Here is a 17,668-nt window from a genome sequence, read left to right on the forward strand (position 1 = left end):
TTTTTTTTTTTTTTTGAGGTCTGAAAGCACTGCATCTTTTTTGTTATTTTGACCAACAATATTCATTTTACTCAAACATATACCTAAAAAGAGTAAAATCAGAGAAAATGATCATTTTAAGTGGCCTCTTAATTTTTCCAGAGCAATATTTCATGCATTACTTCTTATCCTATAGTTTAATATAAACGGATACATTTTCCTGTTACTAAGTTTCACAAATTTTCTGTAATTGACATGAGTTAGACTATTCTAACCTGATCAGCACCCATCCTTGGTTCTCTGAAGTAGTAGAGCTTCTTGAGGACGGAATACTCTTCCTGGAAAAGAATTACAGTTATCAGGTTAGTCTAAAATGATACCTTTGATTCCAGACTACAGTAAGATCATTATTATAGATTACATGTATAAGAATAGCATAGACACACTCAGAGGTGGCCCTGGGTGAACCACCTAGTGGCGACCGCCCATTCCCCCACCCTCCATACCCCATCCATGAAGCTGTACTCAATATACAAGCTTGAATTTATAAAGAATTTTATTTGACCCCATGTATTTATCACATCATGACTGATGAGATAAATACAGGTTCCTCTGATAATTGATAAAGGTATGAACAACATTTAAAGACATTGCATTTTTTCTCCAGATGTCAATGACAGTTGAAATTGTTATTTTCCACAATGAAAACCCTTACACATTGTCTTATTGTTTTTTGGAAGAGGCCTGTGTCATTTCCAACCAGAATCTAACTTCTTGGTTGAATGGGAAACAAACTAAATGTCAGTTTGCCTGGGGTATTAACCTTTTTTTTTTTTGCTTACCTGCAAGTGTTGCAGAAACCAACCCTTATTTTTTTTTACAAAAGTATTATTTTCTGGGTCAAACACATTTGGAAACACAGATCAACTTGTTGGAAGAACAACATTCAGGCATAGATGAGATACCTGTGTGTATATTTCTTTAAAAGGGTTTTTACAGGAGAAGAAATCCAAATCAATGTCTAGGATGTATGGATCCGTTTCACTGAGAAATGTAGCCAATCTCCCAACAACATAACTAGTTGATCCTTCATTTTTATCTTCATCTCCAAAGTCTGTGCAATTGCTGCTCAGCTTTCTCTGTAAGTTGCTGTCCTCTGTTGGCAGCAGTGTAGGAGTTGTTACAGATGAAGGTTCCCCATCCCCTCTCAGATCTGTTCGAGCTTTTTTGGATAAATGTGTCACAGAATCCCTCTCTGGGTCATGCCCTGAAACCCAGAGTCAGATGAACAAGAAGACATCAAAGAAAATTATAAGAACTTAAATTATTTGAACATTTGCATATTAAATAAAAAAATATAACATTTTCTAACATTTATTTGTTTTGACAGAAAGTTATTAGTTATAGAAAGTAACAAAACTAAAAAAAATTGACAACAATGAATAAGCTTGAAACAATGTTCCACATTTAAAGGACAAAACATAAAAAATATTTTTTTGAAATGTGTTTGTAACAAATGTGGCTTTTAAAACATGCAGACAAATGCATATGTGGACACCCTTTAACAGTGTTAGCCTTCAGTCTTCCATTCAAAGCATAGTTAGCTTTGAGTTTCCAAAGTATCAGATGGGAGTCACTGTAAAAAGGTGTCATTTAACACTGAAAGAACAGCTTGAAATATACCACAGAACACACACGCAAATAAAAACATTAAGTAGGAAAATGTGGGGTCTGGGATTACTTTTTGACATAGAACTAAGGTTTTGCTTCAGCTGAATGGTATTTTGAATTGTTTTTAAAGTCAAAGTCCTAACCCAAAACCTTACCAAGAAAAAGGTCTTCAGTTCAGTAAGCACAACCCAGCAAGTACAAGCATAAATCCAACCAATAAACAATGTTTTCACTAGAAGATAACCTACCCTAATTAATTTTATTATTTTGTAAAGACCAAGTAAAATTCCGAAACACATCTGTTTTTAAATCCTTTACGACACCAGAAAAAAAAAAGACTGTAGACAAACAATGTCATATTCATACAGATTTGTGACAGATAATCTGGGTAAAAGTTCCCAAGTTGAGGCATGGCAAGTTATCTAAGGCTGCAGCCTGAAGTGACCCAAATCTGATTTTTTTGTCAAATCGGATTCTTTTTGCTGGGCCGTTCACACTGCCACACATATTCGACCTGTATGCGTTCTGCAGTCTGAACGGGCAAACGACCTGAAAGTGTCCCGCATGCACAGTAGAGGGCGCAAGGGCGTCAGCGTTCTCAGTGTTCTGCCAACTGCAGTAAAAAGAAGTGCTCAGTGTTTGCAGAAGTAAACATGGAGGCTAACGGTGGAGCTTAGCTTACATATTTGAAGTTGTTGTCCAGCCATAGCAGCATATTAACAACTTAATCTTCATTATAGTCCATCATGGTTGTCGTTGAGTATCAGTGACGTTCAGGTCAGATGAATGCGACCTGAACGTTAGGTTTGAATCATTTGAATCGGATACGTATTGGATATGAAAGTAACTTCACATTCAGGACACATTCGAAAAGAATCCTAACTGTTCTGTTCAGACTGTCATGAAAAGATCAGATATAGGTTGCATTACGTCAAAAAAAAAATCGGAATTGGGTCACTTCACCCTGCAGTGTGAATGCAGCCTAATTCACCCCATGAAACACCATGAGGGTATTATTTTATATATTTCTCATGAACATATTAGTTTACTTTGCAGTTGAATTGTATGGGATTGATATCCCATTAAAAGAATACAAAATTTAAAAATGGTTTATCATGTTTTTTTTTTTACATAAGGTAAAAAACATCACTCTGGCTTCTCAGCAGGGCACTATGCACTCTTTAGACCTGCTCCTTCTATCCACTGTTGACATGCCATTTCATATCACAGTCCATATAGGTAACATTTACTTGTAAACGATTAACAATCTAGAAAACATAAATACTTTTATGTAAAGTTCCTTATTGTACAAGACGGTTAACTTACTGAAAACAATGTTTAAAGTAAAAGTAGTGAATGTATCACACTGTGCCCATTGGACTAGCTGAACAATTGTTGCAGAATCAGATTGACAGATTGTGAACCTCCACTGTATCTTTAATTTATGCAAAGCCAACACCTCATGAATGTCAATACTAGTTAGTGATTATAAGTAGTGTTTGTCAACTAAAGATTGTCACATCTTCCATGTGATAGAAAATCTGTGCAGGAAGCTGGAGATTGAAAGTTCTCCATACCATCAGCACAATCTGAATGAATCTAAGAAAAATGTCAAAATACCAATGAAACATGCAAACAAAGAGTATAAATGGCTCCTACATAAATTAGCTGATCAAAGTTTATGCTTTTTAACCCCTTACCTGTTACCCCAAAAACAGTTCAGATGCAACGTAATGGAAACATGACAACACTGCTGTCCTTAAGGATTGACTGACTTGAATTCAAGTGTTTGTTGGGTTACAGTTAAGGTGTTGATGCCAATTAAAATATTTTGGGAAAATAGAGCTCACAACCACCTAATCTTTCCTATGAAAATAAATTTAGCTCCAACAAAGCTAGTTCAAACTTAAAAGATGTAATCACTTTTTGAAGGTACCTGGAAGTGGCCCAGTTGATGTTTTGACAGGATTTACTTTGACTATGTTCAGTCTGAGACTTTTTGAGTTCTCCAGCAGCTCGTCACAAACATACAGACCATCACTGAGGAAGTAGTTCTCTGTACTGGTCAACCTGGAAAATAATAAGAGGATAGAGATAACGTAACATTTAATCTTCTGTTGTTTCTGTTCTTTACTAGAGAAACTGAGAATAGAGGATCTCAAATTTTTACTGTAAAAACTGCACAAAGTCTGGGGTTCTGTTTAGCTGTGACAACTTCCTGGAGGGGTCATCGGCTCAACTGCTGTTCCCAACAACTTAATACAGATTATTCTCTTGGCTCTGTCTTTCGATGTCTAACCCCGTCTCTCTCCCAGACATAATTATTGGCAGAGATTTTGTCGCAACTAACAGTACATGCTGTCTTTCATTATATAACCTTTAAGACCAGCTCTGAGCTTATTTGTTAAGCTGTGTTTCTCTCTGAAATGAAGCTGCTAAAGAAGCTACGTCCGGATGTTTTTACTTTTCTCCAACACTGAACGTACTCCTGGATCAGTGCTTCTGTTTCTTTTGTGTCTATGCTCTGTATTCTTAAATACCCAGTGAGGTGTGGCAGAGGTTGTTGGAGATGTTGGAGGTTTTTTCCTGCATGCATGTTCGGCATGAAGGATTCCTGTAAAGTCAATGACACAAAGCAAGCGGTTGTCTTCTGTTGCTACATGTCCATCCGGAAGGAGTGAATTCTGCAAGTCAATGACTCAATGCGATCTGCTGGGTTTCCTTATATTAAAAATTTGACCAGTGATAATAATAAACTGAACATGACTTTATTGGTTGATAACTAGAATTAATTGGAATGGATGTGTTAATGGTTTGAAATGCCTTTTTCATAAAGTGCCTTGAGATGACAAGTTGTCAGTTTTGTTAATAAACTGAATCAAATCAAATGTAAAGCATGTAAGGCTCAAATGGTCCCTTGCCAACATGCTTTCCAGTCATTTGTCTGCAACTCAACATCCCTTTGATCCTGGGACACTTTGGGATGGGGAATCTGACAAGAGGTCAGCAATCTTTTAAATTCAAAGAGCCACGTTTGCCCCGCTCCCACAAAATAAAATTTGTCTTGAGCCACAAAAAAAAGACAAATTTTAGTTTTAAAAAAACACTAAAAACGTTTGTTTTGAAAGCAAAGTAAATAAAACTAAAAGTTCTATTTTCAAATTTCATGACAAAATGGATCATTTAAAGTTTACAAAGGGAAAAAAAAACTATTAATTATTAGTTGTGAAATAAGACCAGGTGAGTGATGCCTTTATATAACAGAAAGATGTATGATGAAAGATGCACAGCCCACTTAAAAAAGGTAAAGTACACAACAAGAAGCTAAAAAAAATAATTTTACAAGCCTCAAAACATTGCTGTCCTTCTATTGTAGATATTCTATGCAGATATTGCAAGTGTAATTTTAGCAGTGCTAAAATTACACTTTCTTATTACCTTTATAATTCAAGACAAATTCTATATTTTGTTTTGTTGTAAAGGAGCCACAATGGAAGACCCAAAGGGCCACTTGTGGGTCTGAAGCCTCAGCTTGCAGACCCCTGAACTAGACTGACCTAGTAATAAATACACATTCCTTTCAACAAAAATAACCATTTATTATCTATGTTTATCTTACCTCATGGTTGTAGTAGATGAGTCTCTGCCAACATTGAATGTGTGCTCTCCTTCACTGATCTGTTGAGACCAGTAAGGATGCAGCCACACCATGTAGCTCAGATGACCAGCATACACCATAGGCATTATCCAGTTTTCTATACTCAGCTCACTAAAAGACAAAAGAAAAATACAACTCTTATCAAGTGTCCATATATTTCAGCAGATTCAGCAAAATGAAGGTAGGAGAAAAGACACAACCCTTTGAACAACAGCCCTGATTTCTTTTAAAGTTTCCTAAAAACAAATGTACCAGTCTAAAACTCAGTTAAATGACATTCGTCCCTGGTGTGATGATTCAGTCCCTTATTTGTCTTATTTGTCTTATTTGATAGTTTGGCAAACTTGAGGTTTGCCAAACTATCACATAGTTAAAAAGGGTTAAAACCTTTTAAAACATCTTCACACCTCTTAAGAAGTCTGCACTTAATTAAAACATAAACTTGTTCTACAATAGTCAAACAAATAAGGCACATGTTCAGTTTTTTACATGTGCCAAACCAAAATGTGTGCATCTGTTCAACTCTCAAACTGCATGCAAAAAAAGTTTCTTTGGTTGGGTGAACAAACTCCTGGCCAAGATCAGAAAGTTGTTAGTAATTGATCAGTAGCGCACTGCTGGCAGACAGTTAGTGAGGAAGAGAACACACTTGCTGTACGTCATGCAAGTCAACACAAAGTTACTGATCGCAGACTGGATGGGCAAAATTTTTATCTCTAAGTTGTAACAGAGCAGAAAACTGTAGGGCAGGGGTCACCAACTCCAGCCCTCCAGGGCTACCATCCTGCAACTTTTAGATTCACCTCTGCTCCAAAATGTCTGAATTCCCTCACCAGCATTCATTCCTCTCTGCAATAGGCTGGAAACGAGCAGTTTATTTGATCCAGGTGTGTTTGAGCAGAGACACATCTAAAAGTTACAGGATGGTAGGACTGGAGGACTGGAGTTGGTGACCCCTGCTGTAGAGTAATGTAGCAATTTGATACAATACATACACTGATTGTAGCAGGTTGCTACAATCAATAGCAGCCACACAGAAGGAAGAAGGAAGGAAACAAACACACCCAGTATAACACTTTCATTTTATTGGCTGAGAGGTTGTCAGACAATGGTACATTTTTTCAAGAGCAAGAGAAGGAAAGGATTTGCAAGTGAGCAGAGAAGTTTGCTAGCGGAGTCTTTATCTGAGCAGAAAGAATTTTGAGCGTGAGGAGAAATGTTTGAGAGAGTACAGAGAATATATGAAAAAGAGCAGAAGTTTGCGTGCAAGTATTACGAGTTTTGAGTTTGTCTTGTCTTCTATGCCTTAATGTTGGCTGAACAGGCAAAAAGGCCTCATCAAATGTCTCTGGTAGCTCTGTGATCATCACCACCTTCACCATTATAGCTATGTTTGTTTGTCAGAGGTTTGATCTACCTAGGCTACACTTCACATGGGCGCAGCGATCTTGCCCTGGTTTCAATCAAATGAAGGGAACGTTTTACATCAGTGGTGCCCAAAGTTGGTCCTGGAGGGCCGGCATCCTGCGTGTTTTAGTTCTCCCCCTGGTTTAATGCCCCTGGATCAAATGATGGCTCATTAGAGGCCTAAGAAGAACATTGAAATGGTTGTTACTACCACCAGGGAGAGAATTAAAACATGCAGGATGCCGGCCCTCAATGACCGACTTTGGGCACCCCTGTCTTACATTGTCCTAAGTTTGTTGGTCACTGACAAAACCAGCTTGGTCCTCATCAATGAGCTCTGAGAAAACTGCCTTCAGCCTATTGGACATGACAGAGGCATCCATCCATCCATCCATCCATCTATCCATCCATCTTCTTTACAACCTTGTCCCTAGTGGGGTTGGGAGGGTTGCTGGTGCCTATCTCCAGCTAATGTTCCAGGCAAGAGGCAGAGTCACCCTGTACAGGTCTGACAGAGGCATATTATTTGTAATCTTGGGTCACGAATGATATAAGGTCTATACGAGTTGCATAATGTTTTATTATTGCCTTTTTCGGGCATAACTGTTATAATTGCTTCAGACAATAATGGCAGTATTGTCATTTTTACCAGAGTCCATTTTAATGACTTTCGTAACATGAAGACAATTCTTCTTCAAAAGCCTTATACTACTCAGATGGTAGACCGTCTGTACTGGGCGTTTTGTTGTAATTTTTACCGCTAGCATCAAGTCTGTTTTATATGGGGTTTTGTTAAACTTTTATTCTGTCATAGTCCAATTGTTAATTAATCTAATCAATCAAGGAATATTTTAAAATCTTTGTTTCGGTTTTGCAAATAATGTTTTATAGTATCTTTGATAAGATTTGTCAACATGTTCTAAACTACTTCCTAATATTCCTGTCTCTGGGTCAGTTATTGAACAAACTGATTGCATAATAATTTTTTTTTAGTTTTTTTTTTTTTTTTTTTACAAATTTTGTTGCAATAGTTTTGTTGCCTTCTGTCCCGTTTCATAGAAGGATTCTTTTAGGAATCTATATATTTTTCTTCTACTACTACTTCTTGCACTGAAATGTACCAACAGATTTTAAATTTATTTCTCCCAAATGTGAAAACAACAATGTATTATTCTTCTGCTCTTACCTGAGGAGTTTCTCCTTTTCAAATACTGTGTCAGCAGGCATGTTGACAGGGATAAGAAGGTCAGGATGGGAGTCTAAATGAACCAGTCTGATGTTGTTGAGTGGAAGATGTCTTGATGCAATGGCTCGATAGATGTGATGGACCACCTGCAACAATATATAGAATTTACACACGATATTGTTTTACTATATAACATTTATCAAAACAAAAAATATATATATTACTCTAATCTGTCACCATTTAATTGTACAGATAAATAACCCATATATTTAAATAAAGAACCTCTGCCTGTTGTATTGGTGGGATTTACTTTCTTACAGTCTCCATCTGATTTTTACTATTATCTGTACATGTACGCTTCCATGTCCCCGTCACTTGGTTCTGATGGAGTTCAATTTCCTCACGGGGCGACAGTAAAGTCCATTTGTATTATTCTCCAGACATTATTGAAGTAATTATTTAAATGAGTAATCTGTAAATTAGCCTGAACTTATGGGGGGTTTTTTTGTTTGTTTTTTTACGTTTTTGTTATCCCCTTCAGGATTGAATATCTTAGTTTTCATTCAGTCAGTTTGACATTATTCATATGAGAGAATCTTATTCGATTTTTTTCTGATAGCGGTCAGTAAAGAATAAAGATACGTCCTTAAAGGTTTGTATTTCAACAGTCCAGCTACTTGTATTGAGCTTGTTGCTGCCACATCTGGCACTGTTGGTTCTGCAGTCACTGACCGAAGACAAACATCCTTACATGGTGGTGGTCCTCCACTATCCACACAGGCAGCTTATCGTAGAACCTTTTCCGCGCCAAGGTATTCATTTCTGCATAAAGTTGTTGCCCTAACGGACTCTTTAATCAGATTGACTTGAGAAAGCTAGCAGTAACCCTTTTTGTACGAAGAGTGCAGTCATGTCCGCGAGCGAAAAGTAACCGGAAATTCACGCAGCAGAGTTTATATCGCCGGTTAGAAACAAGAATGGAACAGAAAGGTTCTGACACTGAGTCGTAAACAAATCAAATAATGCTACAAAAAAGGAAACATTTGTAAATATAAAGTTTAACGGCTACAGTTGGTTATAAATAGTAAGGAAAATCTCTAAATATTTATCAAAATATGTCATCAATGTCCTCATAGAGATGTTTTATCAAGTCAAGCTTTATGTTAGCTGCGATAATTGAGTTACACAGATGCAATTTACTCCACTAGAGTATTTACTGGACACATTTGAAAAAGACTTTACTATAGGCAGGCGATAGTAATCAACAACGAGAATAAATGCTGTTAATAATATTTATTGTTTCTATTGTGGCACCATAGCTTTCCCTTTAAATTTTATCTATTTGCCGTTAATCAAATAACCTCTGTTTGTTTGTAATGTTTGTATTGTATGCGCAAATTGGTGAACAAATTATATTAAAAAAATCTCTGTAACTCTGCAAAAAATGAATCCCAGTCCTAAATTCATATGTTTAAACCCTAGGATTATTTTCAATTGAAGTAACTTTTTTGTTTCCTGTAATGTTTGCCCAATTATGCCTGAATAGTTTAAATTTGATCTATCTTTACCTTTATTACAATACTGATTGAGAGCAATTTTATTTTATGAAATTTATTTTAATTCATGAATAATAATTTATAGTAAATAAATTAATTTCATTATTCTTCAAGGTCACTGTCTGGTTGTAGCTATGCAAACACGTGCATATTCACATGCTTGTGCACATGTGTGACTCAGCAGTCACCCAGAAACAAACCAACTACCTGAATCTGCTGGTAAATTAGGAAAATTAACTATTGCCAACCTAAAACTGCAGCCCTCAATGTAAGAGAGAAAAATGTTTTGTCAGGTTTTATGAGGTCAAAGTGCTAAAGTGTTTATTGAATTCCTATTATCACCAGGTTTAACCTTGACAGTTGCAAACACCAAATAGGATAATGATCTTCAGTTTGTTTGACCTTGTAACACAGCAACTCCACAGAAATTGACACATCATTGTTAGAGTTCTTTGCACTGATATAAATGTTTACAACTTTCCCATATGTTAGCGTGTGAGGGCTTAGAGATATATATGTCGATTATTTAAAATAAGGTAGCTAATTTAAATAATCAAATCATAAGAATCTGACTTTATTTGTTCATCTTTGCTAAATTAAAAGTGAGAGAAAATAATTGACGTACATATCAAATAGCAGAAATTCTTGTCTATTCAGGACATCTGGCCTGTTAATTATAACATCATGTGAGGTAGCAAAAAAGTCATAGCAGCAAGGTTCACTATGAAGAAGACAAAGATTTATTAACACAAAAGTTTAATATTTCTGCACATATCTAATACATTTCTTTGACAAACCTAGTTTGTCCCAAGATTGGACAATACTCCGTCATCTGTACTTTTGAGATGTCTTACAAAAACTCTCCCTAAATACACAATCAGTAGTTTTTGACGGTACATCAAATCTTAGCAGCTGTTTATATTGTTGACTGGAATTGTTGTAGCTTAATAATTTATCATTTATTCATTTAGAACTTTATGCTTAAATGTTTGCCACTGCAAAAAAGAAAATCACTGCACTTAGTAAGTAAAAGTGTGAGTATGGGTCTAGCTGAAATTACTTTAAATCAAGATGAGTAGTACAACGTTTTTATTTCAAAGAGAAACAGGTTCACTTTTTTAATTCAAATCAATTCAATTTATTTATACAATGCTAATTCACAGTACACTTAGTCACAAGGCCATTTATAAAACAATCAATCCAATCAAATATTACAAATTCCAAGTCAAATACTCATATTCCAAATGGATCCTTGTTATTAAACAATCCGTCCGTCTGTCCATCCATCCTTTGATCCATCCACTTACTCTGAGGTTGGGCTGTGAAAGTAGCAGCCTAAGCAGAGAGGTCCAGACTTCCTGGTCCACAGCCACTTAGGTCAGCTCCTCCAGGGGAATCCCATGGTGTTACTAAGCCAGTCAAGAAACATAGTCCCTCCATCATGTCCTGGGTCTTCTTCTGCACCTCCTTTCAGTGGGACATGCCTGAAACACCTCCAACAGAGGCGTTCAGGAGGCATTATAAACGGATGCCCAAGCTCTTCTTGATGTGGAAGAGCAATAGCCTCCGAGAGCCTCTCAGATGGCTGCGTTTCTCACCAGGGCCATGCAGAGACCTTTGGAGGGGCAGGAGCTCAAAGTTAAAAAGGGGCACATTGAACAAAATCTTCAAACATCGCACAACATCATAGCAACAACTCATATTGATCAAGAATCTAATATTTAATCGGACCATACTCTGTCATTGTCATGTGGGGCAATGCAAAGCAAATGTTGTCTATGTTTCCCCAAAAAGTTTCTGCTGTTGTCAGAGCTGGAGGGCTGTGTTGATCTGAGACTGTAGCTGTTAAACAGACCTATAGGCCATACTTCACTGGTTAGAAGTATACTGCTCAAAAAAATAAAGGGAACATTTCACTTTAATTTTGTGTGTGGCTCCAAATCCAGGCCTCCATTGGTTAATAAATTTGATTTCCATTGATGATTTTTGTGTGTTTTTGTCGTTGGCACATTCAACTTTGTACAGAACAAAGTATTCAATGAGAATATTTCATTCATTCAGATCTAGGATGTGTTATTTGAGTGTTCCCTTTATTTTTTTCAGCAGTGTATATTATGAAATAAGCAAATTTTAATAAATTTGCAAATTTACTAAATAAAGCTTAATAATATCTGTTTAACCTCCATAGCAACTTGACTGCAGACTGCTATAAAGATCAGAAAAGCTCAGATTTTTTAACTACATAATTTTTGATGTTAGCACCTCAGAAATCTAAAATTGTAAGACTGAGAGATATCAAGGCAAAGAAAAGTCAGTCGCTGCCGGTAGGCCCCTCCAGACATTCAGGGGCCCCTATTAATGGTTGAATTGTAACATAGACCATAGATCTAAAACTGTAGCATTCATTTATTGAGAATGGAAATGCGACTAAATTTTATTTAATGCGTTCAGCAGAGATAAAATTTCAAATAAATTAGGAAGTTTATTTTATAAAATTTACTTTGTATTTAAATACTGTTAGTTATGCTCATGTTCTCAGCATTAAGGAGGGTCTAAATCAGACATCTCCCGCCAGCTGCTCCAGCACACCAATACTAATGCGGAGCTTTCTGTATGAGTGCATCACTGGGATGCGGGGACTTTTTTCTCTCTTTGTGGTCTTATGGCAGACTGAGACCAAATTTAATTGTACAACAGACATTATCACTTACAACATCTTCATGACACGCACATGTAGGGCTATGGGTGTAGACACACTTAACAGCATTCAGAGGGGCTTCTATTCACTCAGCCTCACTTTTGGTGCCTGCTCCCATTTCCCAATGTGGCTGGTAGACATGGAGGGTTTTGGCTGAGGGGGTAGGATGTGGGGGGAGTGTCCAGCTAATTTCCCATGTCCCTATAAACTCTATAAAAACATGCATCAACACCACATTTGAGCAGATGAAGACAGGAAAAGCCTGGAGATTTTCCACACCCCATTTTGAGGTTGGAGGCTGGGCAGAGGAGTGGTCTGTCTGGACTGGGGTTAGGCGTAAGGTCTTCAGGGGTCGATTGGGGCTGGGGTTTAGGTTCTCCCGGGGTCACTCAGATTTTGGATTTTGGTTCATGGCTTCAGTGTCTGGTCCACCAGCTGGGGGGCTGCTGGATTTCAGCAGAGAGCGGCTGTGTGGGCCTCACATCTAGGAGTGTGGCTTCACTTTGGTGGATGGATTGGCTGGTCAGCTCTGTGCACCATTAATGGTGGGGGTGTGTTGTAGAGTGGGGTACGCTGTTGGCATTTTTTGTACACATGTCCGGATAACAGTTTTTTCCCAACCAAGTACAAGAAATTCAGTTTAAATACTTGTTGATATCGAGTAACAATATTGAGTCATTAGCAAGTTAGTACTTATACTTCACACAATAACTTTTGAAAACAACCTTGTTTTATTCAGAACAGTCTGCCTGACTGTTTTAGCAAATTATAAATAGAGCATGACATGCCGGTGGTACCAGGTGCACAGTGGTACCACAGTCTTCAAATGCTTTATCAAATTACTATTTAAAGATCCACTTTATGCGAGAGTTTAGATCTATAGACCGAGCCCAACTCGAAATTTGGACTGGACTAGGTCAAAAGTTTTGACTTTATGGTTCGGTCAGGCTTGGGCTTCTGTGGCACATTTAGTAAGCCTGCAATACATACACAAAAAAAGCCAAAAGAGAATGTGCAATAAAGTTGTGTTTATCTACTTATTACAATCTAAACAGGAAATTGTTGTGGAAGGAAAGACAGGTGCAGATGTTCATTAGTGTTTTATTTCTGGAAAGTTTTTTTAGCCCCCATGCAGAAACAAAGTGTTATTTACTATATGTACAAAGGAGAAAATGCGCAAATCAGGAGACCCCATACTGGGACTGGTACAGCAGTATCTGAAAGGAAGACAGAGTTATGCCCGTTTTCCATTAGCTCTACTTCGGCAGCTCAGCTCAACTCTACTCTACCCAGCCTCGCTCCGCTCTACTTCGTAGTGATAACTTCTCCAGACTCGGCTATAGATCTGCAGCAGATCGCTACCTCCTGGTGGTGCGGGAGTATTGAGCCCCACTTTGAGGCCTTCTATGCCATGTGCTGTGACTCATATCTATTCGACTGAACAAGAATTGTTATTTTTCTGAGACTAAAGAAGAGAGAGTTGAGCTATTTTTTTATAGCCTGCTTGTTTTCTTCACGTTTCTTGTTCATTTTAATGTGCTATTTAACTGTTTAATTATGAGAAATTACATCTAGCTATTTTAGAAGAATAGAATATCATATAATATAAATATTCTTTATTGTACCACAGCAGGGAAACTCTGGTGCAACACCTGCAAAATAATCAAAGTACTGAAATTAACACAAAAAAATATATATAAAAACGAATAAAGACAAAGTTGGAGCGTAAAAATACCAGGAAGTAATTGTAAACAGCATCCTCCAATCTAAGGAATATGCAACTGAGTAGGATAACTTCAGAAAATGTGCACGTTTGAGCAATAAAAATAAAACAAATTGATGTCTTCCATGGCTGTATGTGGGCTATCTGAGAACTGACTGCGGTGCATTGAAGAGTTCTGGGCAAGAGGCTTTGCAACGCAATCTTATGCTGCTGAACCACTGCTGTGGGTTTATTTCAAATGCTAACACTTTATCACAGACCACAGATAAATACATGTAACATTTGTTTATTAAGACTGTCAATGCTTCTAAATTTGATTTCATGGTTTCAGCATACATACATGAAAAGATCTGAAATTGTTTAACATTTCAATTTAAGATTTTAAGGAACTGTCAAGTTTACCTTGTAAAAGTTCAAAGAACAATCTTTATAGCTAGATTGTTTTGTTACCATAGCAACAGTCTGATACTGTGAGTTTAATCTTTGAGTGCAATGCAAAGTGTCAGATGCAGTGGTCATATTGAACCCTAAGGATTAGGAATGAGTTGTCACTTAAGCTCATATGTGAGGCAAGGCAGGCGAGCAAATACTTTTGGCAATTTACTGTATTATTTTTGCTTCAGCCAATAGCTGTCTTTTCAATTGGCCAAAAATTACAATTAAGATATGGAAGGTAGAGATGTTGTAGTATTTCAAATAGCATTTATACCAGACAACAGAAAATTTCCTGGGCTGCTTGGACAAAGACATGTGACAGAAATTATGGAGGAAATAGGTCTGTAGGAGGCAGCCGTTTACCTGTGCAACACACACCAAACACACGCCAAAGCAATACAATGCACAGCATTGAATCTGAAAAAGATTTTTAGTCAAAAAAGCAATAAATCTGCACTTCATTCTCATCTTAGTTAACTGTTGGCCATTCCAACTATTGCCTGTGACATGTGTCTTGACTCGTGAAGGCACCATAAATGCCACACATTTTTAAAAACAAAAAGCTAAACTTTGAAACCCATTTGTTGAATATATTTTCTAAGCAATTTAAACCATGCAGTCAACTATTCTCACTGTCAGCTGTGCAAAGGTCTCGTAGCTATATGATTACCAGATAAAAAGCTGACAACTAATAGGAAAGATATTTGTTGTCCTTAACCTTGACCTTGACATGGTTACAGTTGTCAAGGATAGTGCCTGTTGCTTTCTATCAGCAATTTAAGCAGCTCAATTTCAAATCAATAGTAAGCTGACTTTGCACCTTGGATTAATGGCAACTGATATAATTCCTCTAGTGCAAAAGTGCAACTAAATGTTTATTATTAAATAAAAAGTTCCATGTCATTCTACAAGAAAATGTGCAGTGTGAGTATATATGATGAATCCCATGAGCTCATTACTACCAGGGACCAAGTATTGTGAAAGAAATGTCCTTCCAAAGATTTTTTCTAAACACACCATAGATTGGGTAACTTGTTTGACTTGTGTCAGATTTACAGACAGTTCTCTAAATAACATCTGTTTCTTAGAATTTACCGTGACGAAATATTGGTGGAATCTAACTCTATGTTATCAGAAGGAGAGTTTACATTTTGTGGGGTTGGGTGTTGTGATTGCGAGTAGCAAGTGTCTTTCCTGCAGTAGACAACAGTGATTATGCTCTCAGTACAAACATATGCATTGTTTTGACTTTTATTTGACGTCCCTTTTGAATCCAGCAGTTACACAAAATGAATTCACAGTCTGTCTGGCTATGGGGGAATTTTACTGGCATAGGTCAAGAGCACACATTTTCAGTTTGAAAGCAGAATTTAATCTCTTTCTTCCCAAAGCTTGTAATGTTTGCACTCAAAACTTCTGCTCTCTTTGAAATATTCTCTGTGCTCTCTCAAATCTTTGTGCTCACGCTCAGATTTTCTCCTCACAAGCAATACTTCTCTCAGTGGAGAGGTTTGCGAGTGGATTAACTCTCCACTCGCAAACCTCTCTGTTCGCATGCAAATTCACTGCTCTCTCAAAACAAAAAAGTACCATTGTCTGACAACATTCCACCCAATCGAATGGAAGTGTTAAAATGGATATTGGGAGCCTCCTCAAGGATGTGTTTGTTTCCTTCTAGTGGGTGTGCCTGTGTAGCTACTATCAATTGTAGTAGCATCCATATGGTAGCGCCTGCTTTTCTGCACTGCCCACTGGGTGTAGGGAGAAACAATGTCAGCTTTCTGCTCCAAGGTAAACTGACAGTGAAACTATCCCCAAATCAACTTTTTTTTACTGATAAAATAAGTAGGTTATTTAGGGTTCTTCTATTTGTATGTTTCTGTGCAAATTTTGACATGTTTGTGCAAATCACTTAGTTAGGCATAAAAGTGTGTCACTACTGGCTTTCTTCAACAGTTGAATTTTCAGCAGTACAGTTTGGTAGAACTTTGTCACAGCCCCTGTTTGTGTATAAAAGCACAGAGCTCCCTCCTCCCCACCTCTGTTACCCACTTGATGCTGAGTCAGAATTTGAAGTAGCAAGGGTTGCCATGGCAACTGCCGAGCATTGATTGACATTGTTACTCAGCTTAATAAATGTGTGATTTATTTGCAATGTAGACACAGAGTGAAATGGATCTGCTCTGCTCTGACTACAGGTCAGGGTTTGTTGTTAAACTGTGTCAGATTGGCTCACAAAGCGGGAGAAGCTAACGGCTAACGGCCACTCTCACTGCTCGCTCAGGACAGACAAGATGCAGCTGAGCTGCAGAGCGCTGTCACCATAAATGTCTCAGACAGCACAGAATAAAAGTCACTAAATTTATTATTGTTTTGAAGAAAAAATAAAAGTCATGACACCCACACCCCCACATACCCTTCTGTTTATCCCCTCACTCAGCAATGTCCCTTGGCTCCGCCACATTTGCTGGGATTTGTCTAAATTTGCCATGGGTGGGGTTTAGCCTTTAGAGATCACCTACACTTTAAAGAATTGCTGTTGATTTTTATCAGTTTAATGGTTTCTATGACTATCTTCTAGATAGATTGTTCCTATAGATAGATATCTCTTTCTCTATACAGATAGATACAGAAGTTTTGTGCGTGAGGAGAAAATCTGAGCGTGAGCACAAAGATTTGAAAGAGCACAGAGAATATTTCAAAGAGAGCAGGGGCCTCATGCATAAAGCGTGCGTACGCACAAAAAATGTGCGGCACCATATTTTACGCAGAAGTCAGCATGTATAAAAATTAACTTTGCATCAAAGTTTGTTTAAATATACGCACATAAATTTTTTCTGTGAACAATATCAAACTACAAAGTGTCAAACCTCACCTAAATCCACTGAAATCTGACTACATTCAGCTATTTAGACCAAGAAGCATCAAACCCGATGTTAATTTTGTGATTTTAATATTTTATTGTTTAAACGTAACCGGTAAGTCTTTCCATTTATCCTCAGACAATAACATAACACGCACATAAAATAAATAGAAATAAAAGGATGTGAAAACCTCACTAGAGTGTAAATAATAAATTTCCTCAGTTTTCATGTAACGCGTCGGTCTGTGCGCCGAAGCGCATCGAATGCATCTATGGGGTAATCACTAGAAAATGAAGAAAACAGGGTTGGATCAGCAGATTAACTCCAAACAGGTTTGATTATTTTTAAGGTGATCAAGGTGTGTAGACAATCACGCCTATAAGTAGCTTCGAAAAGGTGAGCCACATATTGTGAAGCGCTTTGGCTCTGATGGGGCGACTGTGGCTGTGTGGGTAGAGTAGTCATCGTGTGATTGGAAGGTTGTAGGCTTG

General features: G+C 37.5%; 1 protein-coding gene and 1 long non-coding RNA gene across 2 annotated transcripts in view; one reads left to right on the forward strand and one right to left on the reverse strand.

Moving 5' to 3' along the window:
• cunh5orf22 (chromosome unknown C5orf22 homolog) overlaps positions 1 to 8,862 on the reverse strand; it is a 16,686-nt gene extending 7,824 nt beyond the window's left edge. The window contains exons 1-6 of the mRNA XM_015018154.1: positions 8,653 to 8,862; positions 7,902 to 8,047; positions 5,270 to 5,419; positions 3,587 to 3,720; positions 945 to 1,246; positions 255 to 317 (exon numbers count right to left, since the gene is read on the reverse strand). Of these exons, the coding sequence (XP_014873640.1) occupies positions 255 to 317; positions 945 to 1,246; positions 3,587 to 3,720; positions 5,270 to 5,419; positions 7,902 to 8,047; positions 8,653 to 8,721 (864 nt within the window). The 5' untranslated portion in view covers positions 8,722 to 8,862. The remainder of the gene's footprint in view (positions 1 to 254; positions 318 to 944; positions 1,247 to 3,586; positions 3,721 to 5,269; positions 5,420 to 7,901; positions 8,048 to 8,652) is intronic.
• LOC106936904 (uncharacterized) lies at positions 2,296 to 9,916 on the forward strand. Its single transcript, XR_001422257.1, has 3 exons — positions 2,296 to 2,402; positions 8,554 to 8,557; positions 9,906 to 9,916. It is a non-coding gene; the product is annotated as an uncharacterized LOC106936904 (long non-coding RNA).
• The last annotated feature ends 7,752 nt before the right edge of the window (positions 9,917 to 17,668 follow it).

This window comes from Poecilia latipinna, unplaced genomic scaffold (assembly GCF_001443285.1).
Source record: "Poecilia latipinna isolate Pla-1442-1.1 unplaced genomic scaffold, P_latipinna-1.0 Scaffold2238, whole genome shotgun sequence".
In the NCBI taxonomy this organism is placed as follows: domain Eukaryota; kingdom Metazoa; phylum Chordata; class Actinopteri; order Cyprinodontiformes; family Poeciliidae; genus Poecilia; species Poecilia latipinna.